An 18619-nucleotide genomic window follows, 5' to 3' on the forward strand; every position below is an offset into this window, starting at 1 on the left:
TATTAGCCCTGCAACTTCATCCACAATAGCTTTCTTCACATTAAAATTTGTGCTTATCAGGTGAAATATCATTTCACTTTTTACTTTAAGCTTTTAACCATGAGTAAGGTTAAGCATTTTCTTCTATCTATTTATTGGTCATTTCTTCTGTGAATTGTCTCTTCTTATCCTTTTGCTTATTGACTTGCAGGAACCCTTTAGATCATGGATATTAATCCTTTTTTCTGTTATGTCTCTTTGCAAATGTTTTCTCCTAATCTTTTGCTTATGTTGAATTATGTTTATGGTTTATATAGATATTTTTATATGTAGTTAAGTTTATCATCCTTTTCCATTAGGACTTCTATCCTTTGCCTATGTTATAGAAAGTGTAGAATCCTTACCCTGGCAAAGCTTCTATGAGGACAGACTGAGTCATATGGCATTGCTCACGTGCTTAAAATTGTGTAGACGATAGTGGCTGAAATAGGTCCTGCATTCCATTGACTACTGATGTCATGTATGACACTCCCAGTGTCCTATGTTTCTGATATTAAGACGGCTGTCAGGTGTTCATCAACTTTCTGCCTACCTCCTACTTTTTTCCTGGGCCACAGCTCTTTCTTATCTTTTGGTTCTTTCTCACTGACTCTCTTCTTCACCATCGAAAGTTTTGCTTCCAGTTGCTTCTTCGTGTCCCTGCCACCACTGTGTTTAATATTTCCTATTCTTTCTTGATCCGTCCCTGACACTCTCCCGACCCTCCCTGACATTTTTTCTGTCCCTTGTCAGTTCCTGTATGCTTCCCAAGATTTACCCCGCCGGTCATAGGGTAATCATGGGCGCTCCTCAGCCCTGTTTGTTCTTGCTTGGTGGGCATCCTTATACTGCTGAAGAAGTGTGAGAATGTTTGTGTGCACATGCACATGCGTGTGTTATGTGTGTAATTATTTCTGAATGCAGAGAGGCTCAAGGAGTCTTGTAACCAGTTAGTTTCGGTTTTAATGCTGGCCTTTTTTGGGGGGGGGCACTGACTATTTAGAAAACTTTATAGCACATCTGCTCTGATTACATATGCAAATTTTGCTTAAAAGAAGTTTTCGGGTTTTTTCATCTTTCTCCCATTTTTAGATTTTTCTACTTAAAAAAATGATTTTAAGATCTATAGTCAGTGATTTGGGATAACGACTCTAATCAAAATGCCACAGATAAGCTATGGTGAATGCTCAGTTACTTAGTGATGTTTATGTGGTATTAAAAAAACAAAAAAGGAAAAGCTTATGATATTAGGACCAGGGTTGGGGTGGGGGACTAACGATTTTTGAAAAATAAACCTGAGGGGATATGCTGAGGCATTTTCCTTACCACGGGGAGATTTATTTTTGGTTTTTTTTTTTTAGTATGGATTTTTTTTTCCCCCCGCAAAAAACCACCTGCCGCAGAAATAAGGTGCCTGCTTTAAATGCCGTACAACTTGGTTTCCAACTGGCTGTGGCTGGAAGGTGCCAGGCCTGCTTCAGCTCAGCAGGTGGTCTCTGACTCCTTCCGCCCTTGGGAGACCGCTGGCCTGAAAGCAACAAAGTCTTGGGGGTAGGGAAGCTCTTTGTTTTCTAGAGAAAATGTGATCTCTTCCTCCATTGTCTGTTCTTTGACTCATAGACAGAAAGCCTTACAGGCACACAGAAGTAGGACTTCTGTGGACAAAATTAGGACAGTTTGCATGAAATCAGTTAAACTTTCTTGACTTTGTTGTTGTTGTTGTTGTTTTCGGCAAAAAAGGATCAACTCCGCAAACCAGTGGTTGGTGAGGGATATAGAGGCTTAAGGGTAAGAACTGGGAACTGCTGGGGGTTTATGAATTTGTTAGAGTACAAAATAGACATTCTTTTAAAATGCAATTAAAATAAAACGCGGGAGGTAAGTGGAAAGTGTGTACAGTGACTTCAAGAAATAAATGAGACACTAACAACCTCAACAGACACTTATTCTGTGTTAGTGTGTGTAGCCCACTGTGTAAGTTTCCTGTCGAGGTATCTTGCTTTTCAAAGAAATGTCTCTGGTTGGGGTGTAGGTGAGATCAGATAAAATGCGGACTGGTCATAAGGCTCAGAACTAAGAAAGCACCTCTGCCCTACTTAGCAGCTAATTACAAGTTAGAGTAGATCTGAAATTGTGAGGTGCCGAGCAGCTCCCAAGGGGATAAGAAGTTATAGAGACATAATCAATAACGATTATTTGAAAGTCAGAATTTCATATCTTTTAACCCTTGCTTTAACTGGGATATTTCATATTTTTTCAGTAGAGGATGAGACTTTGTGCTAACATCCTAATATACAACCGAGCTAGTAAGCCTTTGCTTCTTTCATTTAAGTGACTCTGAATTAAGTGCTGTACCTGGGAAACTGATTGGCTCCCACTGACCACATGCTAAACAGGTACGGTGAGCAGTAATGGTGCCTGGAGCTGTGTTTTCCAAACTTAAATGGGCCTCAGAATTACCTGGGAGAGCTTTTAAAATACAGATTCTCAAGCAACAAGGATTTCTGGAGACGTGGTCTGGGAGTCTGTTATCTCAAAGAAAGCCAAGCTTGGGGACCAGTTGCTGCCTTAAGACAAGTTGGATTTGTCCAAGGTTCACACTTGACTTCCGTCTCCTAACAGCTGTGTACCCTTCCATTTTGACCTAACCATCAGTCAAACAACAAGCTAGCATTTTGAAATTAATGCATGGTATAGTAAACTTTTTATTCTTTTTAATATGCCCAGTAGAGATGCTTTTGTGCTTTGACATGGCAGTTTTTGTAGAACTAAGGGAAAATATTTTACTGGTTTTAGGGAAGGTTAAGCCTCCCTAAGTCCCCTTGTCCAGTGTCATCAAGGAAACAACTAAGATGAGGAGTAAGCAATAAATGAAACTGGCTTTCTAGTTACTAAGAAGAAATGCCAAGGTCTAATTTTTACTGTGGTAAACAGAGTATTTATAATTCATTTAAAGTAATCACAGCTACTGTTTGCATACTCTAAGTGGGAAGAAAAAGTGTGCACAGACCTAGAACAAGAACAATGTAAAAAATGCACCAAGTGCTCTTATTATTTTCATCAGGGGTCAGGCTCAAACTCTATCTCCTCTGGAGTTCACCTGATCCATGCCACATTCCCCACCCCCATTCCTTATTATCCCTATTTTTTTTGCATCCCACCCCCTATTTTATTGTTATTTTTACATACTACTTACTAGAGTTGTCATTCCCATGAAGTTGTAGTATCACTGTGATAAAGTTTACAAAAGCTAGACCTGGTATATTATAGATTTTTAGTATTTGCTAGAAAGGGTCTAAGGAACGAGCAAACAGATTCCTTGTTTTTATAGATGAGAAAATTGGAGGCAAAGCTGTTGGAAAGACTTACCAGTGATGAGCCAGTTAGCGGCCTAGACAGGACTTGAAGGCAGGCAGTCCACATCGTGAAACAGAATGAGAGTTGCTCCAGGGCTCAGGGCACCTGATTTCAAAGCTGGCTCTGCCATTTCCTACCTTTATGACCTCAGACAGGTTCTTCATTTCTCTGACTCATAATGAGAGGCAATTAATTATCTCTACCTACTACACAGAGATATTAAGAGGAATAAGTCACATAATATATGTCAGTGGTCTTCACTCTGGATATCCAGTAGAATCCCTGGGAGGACTAAACAAATCAACAAACAAAATAGATGCCCAGTCCAGTCGTACCCTGAGAGATGCTGATTTAATTGGTATGCGGTGGGGCTTTGTGATCAACACTTTTAAGGAAGTGCCCAAGTGATTTTAATGTGCAGCCAGGGTGAAGAACCATGGAAGAGCCTTGCTGGATGGCAATGGTCTTTATAAGTACAGTTCAGTATTTACCGTGGCTTGGGAATTTTGCTCCCAGGTATTCAGTACAATGTCATAGCACTAAATAAGTGACAGAACAGGGTCTATAGTCTATGTATGTATATGTATACATACATACATATACATATATGTATACAAACCATATTGTTGAATGGTGACAACATTGTCATTTCTTATGTTGATGTAGAAAACTCTTTACATAGTGGATGGAACTAAATTTAGAATTTTAAAATTAATTCATATAGCCCTTCCCCATGGGATAACATTAAAATAAAACCAACAAAACGATCTTGTTATGATTTCTTGTTTGTATTTCAATTGTTCCCCAGGGCTAACAATTATGGACCAGAAACAATTGTTGAATATAAAACAGGTCTTATTAAAAAAGAAAGTATCATGTGAAAGGCTGTAATAAAATAGAAAAAAGGTTCTGACATTTAAAAAATTACTGATTAATTCATTTCACCCTTTCTTTGACCTAAATCCTCCCATATGTATTTATCAACTTTGCAAACATAGTGACTATGTGTATATAGAGTTTGCAAACAAGTTCTAGAATGTTACTGCTAATCAATTAATTTCTAAAAGCCTTTCAAATAGTCTTATCTTCTTCACAGGAGTGATTTAGGCAATGAAAAAAAAAATCAATGAACTTCACATTGTTTGCTTTTCACTGGGAAGAATCATGACTTAATAAGAGTGGAGCTCTCCACGGCTGTTTGTAAGCACACTTATAAGCTGATATTATTTGACTTTAAGGCCTTATTACTGGCATGAAAGAGCATTTCAAGTTGAAGCCATTCCCTGTGAGAGCAGTTATATTTTATATAAAGATCATTTTGAAAATTCATATCTGTAGTAAGAGATCCAGATGTTAATCAGCTTTTTTTTTTTTCTTTAAAGTTATTCTAATAGGCTTTTGGATTGAACTAGGCTTTCAGCTTATCGAAAGGTAAAATAATATTTGTGAAAGCCAGATCAGCCAGATCACAGAACTTAGAGAAAAATGTATTTTTAGGTTGAGGGAAGTAGGATAATCAGCAATACTCAGTGACCTTCTGAAGTCCACACAGCTAGTTAGTGACAGAACCCAAACCAGAGCTCTTTTTGCTACCCCTCCTTCTGTCCCTAAATCTGGACTGACTCTGTCATCCAGCCCATCAACAAGGTGTCTCAGGACTCACTATGTACCAGGACCCAAAATATGTTTTTGGTCTGTGCTGAGACTTAAGCATACCCTTTACTTCTGCTCTGATGATTTTAGGAAATCTCGCTTTCCTTCCTTTGACAGAAACATTACCTGCATTATTTGGTACTGTTTCCATATAGAAATGAAATTGTTTTCAGAAACTAATCCCTTTCAGCCACACAGATTTACTCTGATCTGTGGAAGCTGGCAAGAAATCAATTCACATTTTTCATGTACCTTTTGGCTGAAAAGATTCTCTTGCAGAGGATCTGGACTTTTTTTTTTTTTGCCCGCTCCGCACAGTTTTTGTTAATCAGTGTCCCAGAATAGACGTGTTTACAAGAGAGTGCAAGTGATATTTTTGTATGGCCTCAGCACAGGCATGGCCATGAGGCTGTATGTGAGAAACTGTCTCAAGGTGACCTTTAGAGCAGAGAATGAGCAGGGCACCAGGTGTGCTCATTACTATTGGAGGGGATTTTGCTTCTTGGCCTGTTAGAGAACAGATCTAGGAAATACAAGATCTGTATGCTTGTGTATATGTCCACACAAGCATACAAATACATACACAAATACTTGTGTCTATGTGTGTATGAATTTGTTTACTTTTTGTGTTTGTTTCCACTCCTCTCATTCTCACTGATTAAATTTTAACTTCGAACATGTAGGATCCTACGAGCGTTATCAGTCCCTTCCTTACCCTCTTCACTCAATTCTCTCCCACCCTTACAGGTAACCAGCTTCACTGTTTTCTGGGTTATCCTTCTTATATTTCTTTTTGTAATGATAAACAATATTTGTATATTTAAAAAAATTCCCATCCTTTTTTATTACACAAGAAGTAGCATACTCTAAATGTATATATGCTTACTTAACGCTTTGCCTTTTTCACTTACTATTATCTCCTGGAAACTCCGTATCAGTTCATAGAGATCTTATTATTTTTTATAGTTGCATAGTACTGCCTTGTGTGTATGTGTATATTATTTTATTCAGCCAGTCTCCCATTCTGCATCATTTTTACCCTAAGTGACAGTGGAAGAGTTTCGTGTGATGTCAGGGAAGAAGGGGAAAGAGAAGACAAAACAAATGAACACAATCATCATAGGAACCTCAGAAACATTATGCTGAGTGAAAGAAGCCAGACACAAAAGGCTGCATATTGTATGATTTTTATTTATATGAAATATCTGCAAAAGGCCCATCTGTAGAGACAGGAGGTAGGTTGGTGGTTGTCTAGGACTGTGAGTTAAAATGGGAAGTGACTGCAAATGGGCATGAGGTTTCTTCTTGGGGTGATGGAAATTTTCTAAAATTAGATCATCAGGGACTTCCCTGGTGGCACAGTGGTTAAGAATCTGCCTGCCAATTCAGGGGACATGGGTTCGATCCCTGGTCCGGGAAGATCCCACATGCTGTGGAGCAACTAAGCCCGTGTGCCACAACTACTGAGCCTGTGCTCTAAAGCCACGAGCCACAACTACTGAGCACACATGCTGCAACTACTGAAGCCCATGTGTTCTAGGGCCCACATGCTACTAAGCCCATGTGTTGCAACTACTGAAGCCTGCACGCCTAGAGCCCATGCTCAGCAACAAGAGAAGCTACCACAATGAGAAGCCTGCGCACCACAACCAGAGAAAGCCCACGTGCAGCATCGAAGACCCAACACACCCAAAAATAAATTAAAAAAAAAAAAGTAAAATAAAATTAGATCATCACACAACTCTAAATATGCCAAAGCCATGGAACTGTACATTTAAAACATTTGAATTTTAATGTATGTAAGTTATATCTCAAAGCTGTTAGAAAAATCACCATCGGGTGGCATGTATGGCATTCCTAACAGAATGTGATTTTCTCTGATTCGACCTTGGCTTAAAGACTTGAACCCATTTGGATGCCATATAGACTTAGTGGAAATGTTGGGCATCTCCCCTCAAATGATACTTTCTACTATGATGCTTCAAATAGGAAGTGTATTTTTTAACAGCATTTTCTGCTTGAGGGACTTAGTGAACTGATAAACCCTAAGGAAATTTACTTATTTTAAACTAACTGTAGCAGAAATGATTGATTTAATCCCTTTAAAGAGATGAATTCTAAAGGACCTTATAGACCACTTTGTTATGCCTTTTATTTTACAGATGAGACTCTGAGAGTTTTAAAACTCTAATTATGTAGTAAAGTTAGAAATGTAGTCCTCTACTCATCTGTTCTGCTCTTTAAATATTTATACTATTCTGTTACGCAGCGGTTAAAATAATAATTATTAAGAGTCTGTAAAAACATGGAAAGCTGTTTACAACACAAATGAAAAAAAGCAGAGTGCCAAATGGCTGAAATATCATGATTGCAACCAATATGTCAAATTTGTATTCATATTGAGGCCTGGAGCACAATAGACAAAAACAGTATGTGTGTTATGTAATGGGCTGATGGGCGTTTCTCCCTTAATATTCTTGAACATTGCTGCATTGTATCCAAATAAACTTCTTTTCTAAAAATATTAAGGCTACCACAGGGAGAATGTGATATCAGAGACATTGTTTGTAGCTGCCTGAACCTGTAACCTGTATTTGCAGACTTTCCCCAGATACCTTCCAGCAATGGAAGTGTGTGTGATGAGGTTACATCATCCTAAGCCTCTGGCACTCTTGCCTTGTTTTCCTGCCCCTGGAATTTTGCCTTTGTCTCCTTGTTTCTCACCCTATTTTATGGAATCTACTGATCTGGCATGGCTGATGAATGACTTTTATAGCGGGTACTGTTACCTATCTCAACTGCAGGTAGAACATGAAGAGATTATGCTGACCCTTAAGTAGTTTAGCTGACACTGGAAGAATATTTTGTCTCTCACATGGGTGATTATTTCCCAGTGGGAATGAGTTAGAAAGAAGGAGGGTGCTCCTTCTCTGGTTAGCTGTACAGCTCCAATGGACTGTCTGGTTTGAGGAAGGGAGGAATGGGTTTAGATGACTTTCAAGACTTCACTAGACTTGATTTTTTCAAGGTGACTGACTACGTGGCTTTTATTGTGTGATAGGGAACATCATGGAGAAAGCATAAAGCGACTACATAAACACTTTAAGCAGCCCATTGTTTCAGACCCTAGCTCTGCCAAGTACATTTTGATCGTATATACTTGTTCTTGTCAACGGATAATGCTGGAGTTTTAGCCCATGGATGAGTTGGTGGGATAAATTGTGAAGCTAGTGAATATTTAATATATTATTCAAACACTTTCCCTCTCTAAGGGGTTGGATTCCACTTTCTAAAATGTTTGGGTTTCTTTGGATGACGCTAAGTGATAGGCGGTATTTATTAGCTCAAGTACGTGATTAAACTTTTATATCACTGTGCTTTTCCTGTTAAAATGCTGAGAATATTGTAGCCATAGCAGTTCCATTTCAGGGAAAAGAAATGGGACTGTGAAAAGTAAAGGGAAAGAAGGGGCAGTGTGAATAAAGTAGAGGACACCATGCCAGATATATAGACGGTCCTTTCCATAGGTCTGTAGTCTTTGCTTTAGATCTCTGATGGTACAGTTAATTCAATTTTCTGTTCTGGTATAAACAGTTCATTTTATTCTCTTTTCCCAAACAGACATCTTCCTGAATTATGTTTTTTTTTATTCCACTATTCCTTTGCTCAGAAATATCGAGTGAATCTCTTATTGCTGTTGGATTTAAATCTTAGGCCAACATTCCTAACCCCCGACACCTAGTCTTATCTGGCCCAAAGGATCAAATATCCTGTTAATCCCCTTTAGGTCACTGTAGACCGAGGACCGTCTTTTCCGATCCTCTGATCATACCCCTGCTCTTTCCTGCCCCCAAGCCTCCATTGACACTGTTTTATTACCACACTCATCCCCGTCTCAGCACACCGTATTCTCTTTTTACTATGGACTCTCATGTATTTTTCTCTTGACATTTATTTTTAAAAATATCAGTAATAAAACTGTAATAAGAGCTACCATTTATAGTGTTTATATTGTTCCAGGCACCATTTTCAGTACTTTACATGAATTAACTCATTCAGTCTTCAACAACATTTCAAGGGGTAACATTATTGCCATTTTATAGACAAAGGCATAGAGGCACAGAGGGATTAAGTAATGTGCCTAACCTCCTACAGCTAATAAGTGGCAGATATGGAGTTCTATCCCAGGCTGTCTAGATCCAAACACTGTTCTGAACCATAGCTCTAAACTACCATTTATAAGTTATCTTTTTAAAGGTTTCATGCTCTTGAAATTTAACCTCTTTAAGTCAAAGTCTCCTTGTTCTCTGCTCCACCTCATTATATAGCCCTGTGCATGGTGCAGGGGGTGACTGTGAATATCTGCTTACTGATGTGACCTAAGGTCAGTGGCCAAAGAAGTTCTAATAGATTCTTCTGGGAGTTTTGGCTTGCGTGGTTAGACTTGATGATTTTATCTTGATACACTGGCTGTCTTCTGTTCTCCCTCTAATTACTGGTGTGAGATAGTCAGGGTGACTGTCAAGAATTCAAATCTGTGGCTTTCATCACCTAAATGAATGGTGCTCAGTGGTAGGTAAATTTACTAATGTGCGTGAAACCAAATCTCAAATTGTGTTCTGGGCTTCAAAGTAAACATTTTAAGTTTGCGTGTTTTTTTTCTTAAGCAGTATTTTATTACTTGTATATTTGGTATGTCATATGAAATGGGTAAGAGCAACCTACACTTCACCTTCCTTGCAGTATCAAATCCTAAAACCATGCTAGATTTTGTGCAGTTCTTCCTTGATTTCTTTGGGAGAAGAAAAGGCTCTGCATGGAGGAAATAGTGGAAGTTGGTTATGTTGAAGTTACCTTGAGTACTCTGTGCATACAATGTTAAGCTTCGGGATCAGGTTTTTTCCTAGTAAAAACAAGTTAGCCAAAGAAGCCGAAGCCTAACATTGTTGGAGTTGACTTACTGTGTTTCTTTTATCTAACGGTAGGCTGCTTGATCAGGTAGGTACTCAGAGCCAGCTGTTCCTAGTGCTTTAATCGTTGCATCTGTGCCTATGTATTAGTCGGTGAAACAGAAGCTGTTTCTGGCTTATGCAATGAGAAAAGGGCATTTGGAAGAGTATTGTATAACTTGGAGAACCAAGGGGAAAATGGAATAATTTGCCACCTTCAGGAAGAGTAACTGTGACAACTGTAACATCTTGGGGTGGCCAAACAGGAGTGTCTCTTAAATCTTGTACTTTGAAATGACTCAGTTCTGTTTTCATTCAGTGCTCTACTCAGAGTTCATGTTCCTTGAAAGGGAGTCAGATTTGCTCTCAGCTTAAGTCAGGTGCCCATTTCTTGCTTGGGGTGATTGACAGGCCACCAAAGGCACATGGAATGGGAAAGAAGTATTTCCAAAGGAAAAGTGGGTGCTATTAACAAAGAAAGGGAGACAGACAACACCAACAGATACAGATGCTCACTTCCATCAAGGTTCATCTCAAAGAGGAGAATTTAAATGATAGCATTAACTTGGATAATAAGTGATTTGGATTTTATCTGAGTTCAATCACCAAGTTATTTCTCTACTTAGAAAATCCTAGCAGCTAAATTCATTAACAAATATTTTATGTTTAATTGTGAAAACTTGATTTTTTTCCTCATCACATTTTAAAACATTTATTTAGCTGTTTTCAAGTATACACAAAATTATAATGTGAACCCATATACAACTTCAACAATTGTTAAAACATTTTGCCAGTTGTGGTTTTTTAAATTGCATTTTGAAGCATTATCGTAAGATGTTTTTACTGCTGGCTATATAAAAACTCACAAGTTTTAACATGAAGTCTGAGAACTTGCTTTACGTACATAAATTCAAGTACCAAATTATCATTGATCTTATACCAAAAAGCATGTTGCCAGCTAGAACAAAAGATGCTTTGTTCAACAGTAATGCATTGTTTATCTAGAAGTAGAATTTTATTTCTATCAGTAAGGCTTTTTACTGGTTTAAGCCTGATGAATCAATTCTTTAACAACTCTCTCTTCAGATTACCTCTTCTAAATTCGTCTTCTGGATCTTGAGCCTTTAGGGTGTGATCAGAAGTTTTATTTGACAGTAAGGTTTCTGAACACCAGGACTCACCTGCATTGTGTGAGAGCTGAATGTACTCTAATCTTGTTTGCAGTTGAAAGATGCATGAGTGTAATGCAGTCCGGGACACAGATGATCAAACTGAAGCGTGGAACCAAAGGGCTCGTCCGGCTCTTTTACCTGGATGAGCACCGGACCCGCCTCCGATGGAGACCCTCTAGGAAGAGCGAGAAGGCAAAAAGTAAGACTAACTTTTGAATTCTCTGTTTGGCTTGACAGAGTAACACATGGGTTCTATTGGGTGAGCTCTGAAGCTTCAGATCCGTAGACTTTTCATATTTCTGCAAGTTTTAGGGTCAGTTGTTAGAGAATGTGAAGAGACAGAATAAGTGATGACCATTTTTACTTTTGTTAATTCTTTGGAGGAATTTTAATCCATAAAAAGTTTTATCCACGAGTGCTGTAAATGGTAATATTTCCCCTGTGTTGGAGACATATTTTTTTAGTTGGGATATGAGGTTTTATATCTTGAGGTCTTTTATTTTCCTATAAAAAGTAAAGGACATCATAAATCCAGTGGGATTTAAAGTGTTTTGACATATTCTGAACACAGTTAACTGATGAATGAATTAACAAAATTGTTTCAGTGATATCAAGTAAAATAGCGTTGATCTGTCTCCTCTGTAAAGCCTCTCTCTCACACCTTCTACACTCAGCACCAAGTCCTTGCTGAGTCCCCTGTAGTGTCTCTCTCATCTGCTCCCTCCCTCCTGTTTGCACAGGGGTCTTCTTCGTCCAGGGTCTCTTCACCTTTCCGGTGGCCTATTGCAAAGCCTCCTAACCAAGCTCCATTCTGCTAGTTTCTTCTGCCCCTATCAGATAAGATGCTTTCCTCTTCAACTCATAGACGACCTCGACAAATTAGGCTTACGTGATACACAAATTTATTCTCTCACATAACAAGAAACTCAGATTGGCCGGCCACAGGCATGGGACATTGAGTCTCTAGTTCTGTTTTCCCTGAGTGCCCTTGGCTCTGTCCCTTGTGTGTTGACATCGTAATTGAGGCAGCAGCAACGTGGCTTCAAAACTGATAGGATCGTGAAGATGCAGAAAGGGACCTTCTCTTCAGTGCTTCCTTTTCAAGAGGGAAGAACCCCTTTCCACACCCTTCTCTCAAAGCAGGGTGCCCATGTCTCCTTGGTTAGAACTGGGTTATGTTCCCACACCTAAAGCAATCGTAGGACACAGGAGTGGGGCCACCCCACTGGCTTGGACCCACTAGAACTTGCCCTGGGGCTGGGCATAGGCTCATTTCCCTGTGAGTCATGTGGAGAATGAGTTAGAAAGACAAATTGGGACTGTGCCATTAAGGCAGAGCAGAGGCGTGGACGGTGTATATGGGCAATCAGTAAGATTGCAACCCTTCTGATTCATGCCCCCAAACAAGCAAGCAAGCAAACAAAAAATACTGTCTTAGTCTAAAGTAATCCGCTCGGCAAGTGCTTCTCTGACACACACTTGCAGCGTTGCTCCACTACCTAAATAATGCTAATCTCTGGTCTGTTACTCCAGCCCCTCATAATCTAGCCTCTAGCTCGATTGATCTCTTTCCAGCTTTATCTCCCATTCCTCTCCCTCTTGAGCTTTTCAGTCCAGCGTAAATGGCCTGTTCAACATCTGTGGAGTGGGCCTCGTGTTTCTGTATCTTTATGTCTTTCCCTGGGCTGCCACTGTGTTTTCCCCTCCGCCTCTGTAAGCCCCGCTCTGCCTTTACCCTCATAGCTTTCTCTCTATAAATCCCAATCACATTTAGCTGTGCTATTTGGTTACCACCAAATTTTTTTTTTCCCTTCAATTTTTAATTGCTGTTTTATGCATATTGTAAAACGTCAAAGTTGGCTCTAGGTCTTTGTATGTTTTCCTTGCATAAACGTATAAACTATACATTTGACATATTCATAGCCTCCTTTTGTACCAACCTTCTTGTCCTGCTGGGCATATCTGTCTTCCTATCATAAATTTCAATACATCCTGACGCAACACCTAGGAGGGTGTTGTCTGGCTGTCCAGGAGAGTAAAGTGGTACATGGAGAAGGTTACTAGCAGGAAATGACAGAGCTTGTATTTCACATTCAGGCTTAATATCAAGATTCACAGACAGTGAATTTTATTTTTAAATTTTAAGATGATTTTGCTTTGCCTACATATCTTCACCTGCCACATAACTGTGTATCTCTTTCCTCACAGTACTTATTGACTCCATTTACAAAGTTACCGAGGGTCGGCAGTCTGAAATATTCCACAGACAGGCTGAGGGGAACTTTGATCCCAGCTGCTGCTTCACCATCTACCATGGCAACCACATGGAGTCCCTGGACCTCATCACCTCCAACCCTGAGGAGGCCCGCACCTGGATCACAGGCCTCAAGTACCTGATGGCCGGCATCAGTGATGAAGATTCCCTTGCCAAAAGGCAGAGGACCCACGACCAATATCCTCCCTAGAACTTTAATTCTAAACTGTGTGTGAGTGTGTGTATGTGTGTGTGTGGATTAGACTATATTTTTTTCCCATAATTTTGAGGCTTAAATCCACTTTCCTTGCTGTTTTTAAAATTTAATTTAATTTAATTTAATTTTTATTTATTTATTTTTGGTTGCGTTGTGTCTTTGTTGCTGCGTGCGGGCTTTCTCTAGTTGCAGCGAGTGGGGGGCTACTCTTCGTTGTGGTGTGCGGGCTTCTCATTGCGGTGGCTTCTCTTGTTGCAGAGCACGGGCTCTAGGCGCGCGGGCTTCAGTAGTTGTGGCTCACAGGCTCTAGAGCGCAGGCTCAGTAGTTGTGGCGCACGGGCTCAGTTGCTCCGCGGCATGTGGGATCTTCCCAGACCAGGGCTCAAACCCGTGTCCCCTGCATTGGCAGGTGGATTCTTAACCACTGTGCCACCAGGGAAGCCCCCGATTGCTGTTTTTTTCTTTACCCTTAGTACCTTTCTGTCCCCTCCTCACTCCCACTCCAAGTAAATGAATGCATAGAACAGGTAGAAACTTAAGCTTGCGTGAACTGAGGTGCAGACTTCTGAGGAGACTGGATTTACTCTCACAATCTGTGACATGTATGGCCTTTCTGGCCTCAGTTTCCTTATCTGTAAAGTGAGGGTGTTAGGCTTGTTGACCGCTTTGGTTCCCTTCCTCACATTTTGAATGGTCTTAAGAATACATGTTCCCCCTCTCCATGTAGGAAATAGTACCACTTCCTTCCTTGGGTGTCACTGGAATGTGCACCCTAATTTTTTCCCAGAGTGGTGGTAAATTTGTGCTGCTCTAGCTATAATCCCTCACGAAGGGCATTGTTGGAGCAGACTGGAAATATTCAGCCCCTGAAAGGATGTTGACAGTGTAAAGGTCTAAGCTGATGAGCCATGATGTTTTCATCAGTATTCACAGCATGCAGATAAATGCAACTGGGATTCATAAATGAACAAAACATAAACATAAGAATTAACTTTCTGTGCTTTTTCCTGCTAGTTTGGTTCCTAACTCCTTTACATTTGATAAAAAACAAATACTGAATCATTGAGAATGCTTTCTGGTGCAAGCCACAGAACCATATTAACAGTGCCTCAAACAATAAAGAATATTCATTTTCTCATGAACAAGAGATCTGAGATAGAGCGGTTCCAGGGTTAGTTAATTCAGTGGCTCAGTAATGTCATTAGAGACCTAGGTTCTGCCATTCTCAGCATGTTGGCTTGGTCCTTAAGCTGGCTACCCTTTGGTCAAAGAGAAGTGCAGCAGCTCTAAACACAGAGAAGTCCTGCCCAGACGGAACAAAGTTTCTTCTCATAACCACGCCCCCCCCCTTTTTTTTAAGAGCAAAGAAAAACTTTCCAGGAGCTCCACAGAAGACTACCTCTCATCAATGGCCAGAAATGCTATTACAGGCCCATTCCTAAACCAACCTCTGACAAGAGAAATTAACATAATTGGACTTTGATCTCAGGACCCTTTTTGCATTTTTAAAAACTGAAGACTCCAAAGAGTTTTTATGTGGGTTCAATCTATTGATATTTGTCATATAAGACATTAAATCTGAGAATTTCAAAAATATCTCACTAAAAATTATAATAAACTATTACATGTTAATGTATTTTTATGAAAAATAACTTTTTCAAAGTAAAAGAAATTAGTGAGAAGTGTGGTATTGCTCTACTCTTCTGCAAGTCTTTAAGGTTTTCTACATGTAAGATCATATCATCTGCAAACAGATAATTATACTTCTTCCTTTCAGATTTGGATGCCTTTTATTTCTTTTTCTTGCCTAGTTGCTCTGGCTAGAACTTCTAGTACTATGCTGAGAAGAAGTGGTGAAGGCAGGCATCCTTGTCTTGTTCCTGATCTTAGAGGAAAAGCTTTCAGTCTCTAACTATTGAATATAATATTTGCTGTGGTTTTTTCATGTATTGCTTTTATTATATTGAGGTAGTTTTATTCTATTTCTATTTTGTTGAGTGTTTTTATTGTGAAAGGGTGTTGAATTTGTCAGATGCTTTTTCTGCATCAATTGAGATGATTGTGGTTTTTCTTTTCATTATGTTGATGCAGCATATTACTTTGATCAATTCTATATGTTGAACCATCCTTGTATTCCAGGACTAAATCCCACTTGGTCATGGTGTATAATCCTTTTAATATGCTGCTGAATTGTATTGCTAGTACAGCTGACCCTTGAACAATGCAGGAGTTGGGGTGCAGACCTCCTGAGCAGTTGAAAATCTGAGTATAACTTTATAGTTGGCCCTCCATATCTGAGGTTCTGCATCTGTGGATTCAACCAGCTGCAGATTGTGTAGTACTGTAGTACTTATTTATTGAAAAAAATTTCCCATATAAGTGGACCCACACAATTCAAACCCCCTGGTGTTCAAGGATCAACTATATATTGTTGAGGATTTTTGCATCAGTGTAAATAAGAGATAATGGTCTGTAGTTATCTTGTAGTGTCTTTGTCTGCCTTTGGTGACCTCATAGAATGAGTTACGAAGTGTTCTCTCCACTTTAATTTTTTTTTGGAAAAATTTGAGGATTTTGGTATTTGTTCTTTAAATATTTGATAGAATTCACCAGTGAAACCATCAAGTCCAGGGATTTTCTTTGTTGAGAGATTTTTGATTACTGATTCAATCTTCTTATTAGTTATAGATCTATTCAGATTTTCTATTTGTGATATAGTCTTGGTAAGTTTTATATTTCTAGGAATCTGTCCATTTCATCTAGGTTATTCAATTTTTGGTGTATAATTTTTTATAGTAGTATCTTATAGTCCTTTATGTTTCTGTAGAATCAGTAGTAATGTCCCCACTTTCACTTCTGATTTTAGTACTTTGAGTCTTTTTTTCTCTTCGTCCATCTAACAAAAGGTTTGTCAATTTTATTGATCTTTTTGATAAAACTACTTTTGGTTTCATTGATTTTTCTCAGTTGTTTTTCTACTTCATATCTGTTCTCATCTTTCTTATTTCCTTCTTTCTGCTATCTATCTTTTTAAATCTATTGAGACTTAATTGCTGCCCTCAAATGTGATCCATTCTGAAAATGTCCCATGTGCGCTTGAGAAGACTGTATATGCTGTTATTGTTGGGTAGAGTGTCTGTATATGTCTGTTAGATCTAGTTGGTTTATTGTGTTGTTTAAATTCTTTATTTCCTTAGTTCTGTCTAGTTGTTCTATCCACTATTGTGAGTGAGGTACTGAAGTCTCCAAGTATTATTGTAGAATTATTTCTCTCTTCAATTTTCACCATTTTTGCCTTATATATTTTGATGATCTGTCATTAGATGCATAAATGTCTATAACTGTTATATCTTGCTGTATTGAGACTTCTATTAATACATAATATCCTTCTTTGTCTCTTACAGCCTTTTTTTGATTTAAAGTCTATTGTTTGATGTTAGTATAGCCACCCCAGCTCTCTTTTCATTATGATTTGCATGGAATATCTTTTTCCATTGTTTCATTTTCAACCTGTTTGCGTTTTTGGATCTCAAGTGAGTCTCTTGTAGACAGCATATAGTAGGGTCATGAGTTTTTATCTATTCTGTCAATCTGTCTTTTGATTGGGAAGTTTAATTCATTTACATTAAAATAATTATTGATAAGGATTAATATCCGTTATTGTGCTGTTTGTTTTCTTTATACCTTATAGCTTTTTTGGTCTCTTATTTCTTGCATTACTGTCTTCTTTTTTTTTTTGTATCAAAATATTTAAATCCCATTTATATAAATTCTATAGCTGTTTTTCTTTGTGGTTACCTTGGGGATTACATTTAATGTCCTAAAGTTACAATACTTTAGTTTGAATTTTTACCAGCTTAGGTGAATACTTTTTTGAACATGATTTGTTTGTCCATGTTTACTGGCAGTAGAAAGTTTTCATATTTGAATTAATCAGATTGACAGTTGAGGAATTTCATATTCTGAAAATATGCTATCTGGAAAGCGAGTGTACCCCAGAACCACACAGAGGAACAATTTTATAAGAAACATTGAAGAGTTGATGCTTATGTCAGTGAGGAACGAAAAGGAAACAGGAAATTAATGAATAATGAAGAGGAAGCTGATGTCAAAAATAGGGAATGTTATATTGAGTCAGAGAACCATTCTCATACAGATTTGTCAGAATTGGATAGGGGTTTAGATAATGTCTTAAAATCAGAATGACATCCTTGATTGGATGTAAATTTAATAACATTAATTGAGGAGAACAGAGCTGATATGTTCATTATCATTACATTTCAGTTAGGCCTGAAAATTTCAACTGTGAATGAATAATGAGAATAATGAATCTTAAATAGTTGTGTGAAAAAAATCCATCCAGTGTAAAGTGAAATTCAGGTTATTTCTGCAGTGTGGCCATGTTGAATGGAGGTAGATGAAGTACTCGTGTCTATCAGAAGCAATACAGTATTGTGGTTAAGGAGCGAGACAGTGCTGCCCTGTCTGGGTCCAGCCCCAGCTCTGACGTGTACTATGTAACTTTGGGGGACTTACTTAAACTCTTTTACTTCAGAGTCTTTATCTGTAACATGGTGATGATGATAATGATGGTGCCCACCCTATGTCATTGTGTGACCATCAAATGAGTTGATTATACACAAAGTGCTTTGAACACTGTCCAGCTCATATTAAGCATTTTATAAATAGTAGCTGCTGTTGTTACTGCTAAAGAGAGATAAGGATTGGCAAATCTTTTGCTTTTCCTGTTCAGATAGATTGATGTCTGAAAAGTCGATGGTCCCAGCATGCAAAGATGATGATGCTGGCATATTCCTCCATCAGATCATTCTCCTCCTTGATGCGCCCACCTTACCTCTTGATGCCACTTGGGAAATTATTACCTGTAGAAGACTTTATGGGTGTTGTAAACTGAAGCCTTACACCTTCCCTATAAATCAGGGGTCCTGCAAACTGCAGCCTGTAGGTAAATCTGACCCACCACCTTTTTATATGGGCT

At 38.7% G+C, this 18619-nt stretch overlaps 1 protein-coding gene across 1 annotated transcript in view; it reads left to right on the top strand.

Annotated features, from left to right (window-relative positions):
• The window catches only part of PLCH1 (phospholipase C eta 1), a 232490-nt gene that overhangs the window by 120457 nt on the left and 93414 nt on the right, over positions 1–18619 (top strand). The window contains exons 3-4 of the mRNA XM_061194551.1: positions 11202–11348; positions 13358–13600. Of these exons, the coding sequence (XP_061050534.1) occupies positions 11202–11348; positions 13358–13600 (390 nt within the window). The remainder of the gene's footprint in view (positions 1–11201; positions 11349–13357; positions 13601–18619) is intronic.

Source organism: Eubalaena glacialis, chromosome 6 (assembly GCF_028564815.1).
Source record: "Eubalaena glacialis isolate mEubGla1 chromosome 6, mEubGla1.1.hap2.+ XY, whole genome shotgun sequence".
NCBI lineage: Eukaryota > Metazoa > Chordata > Mammalia > Artiodactyla > Balaenidae > Eubalaena > Eubalaena glacialis.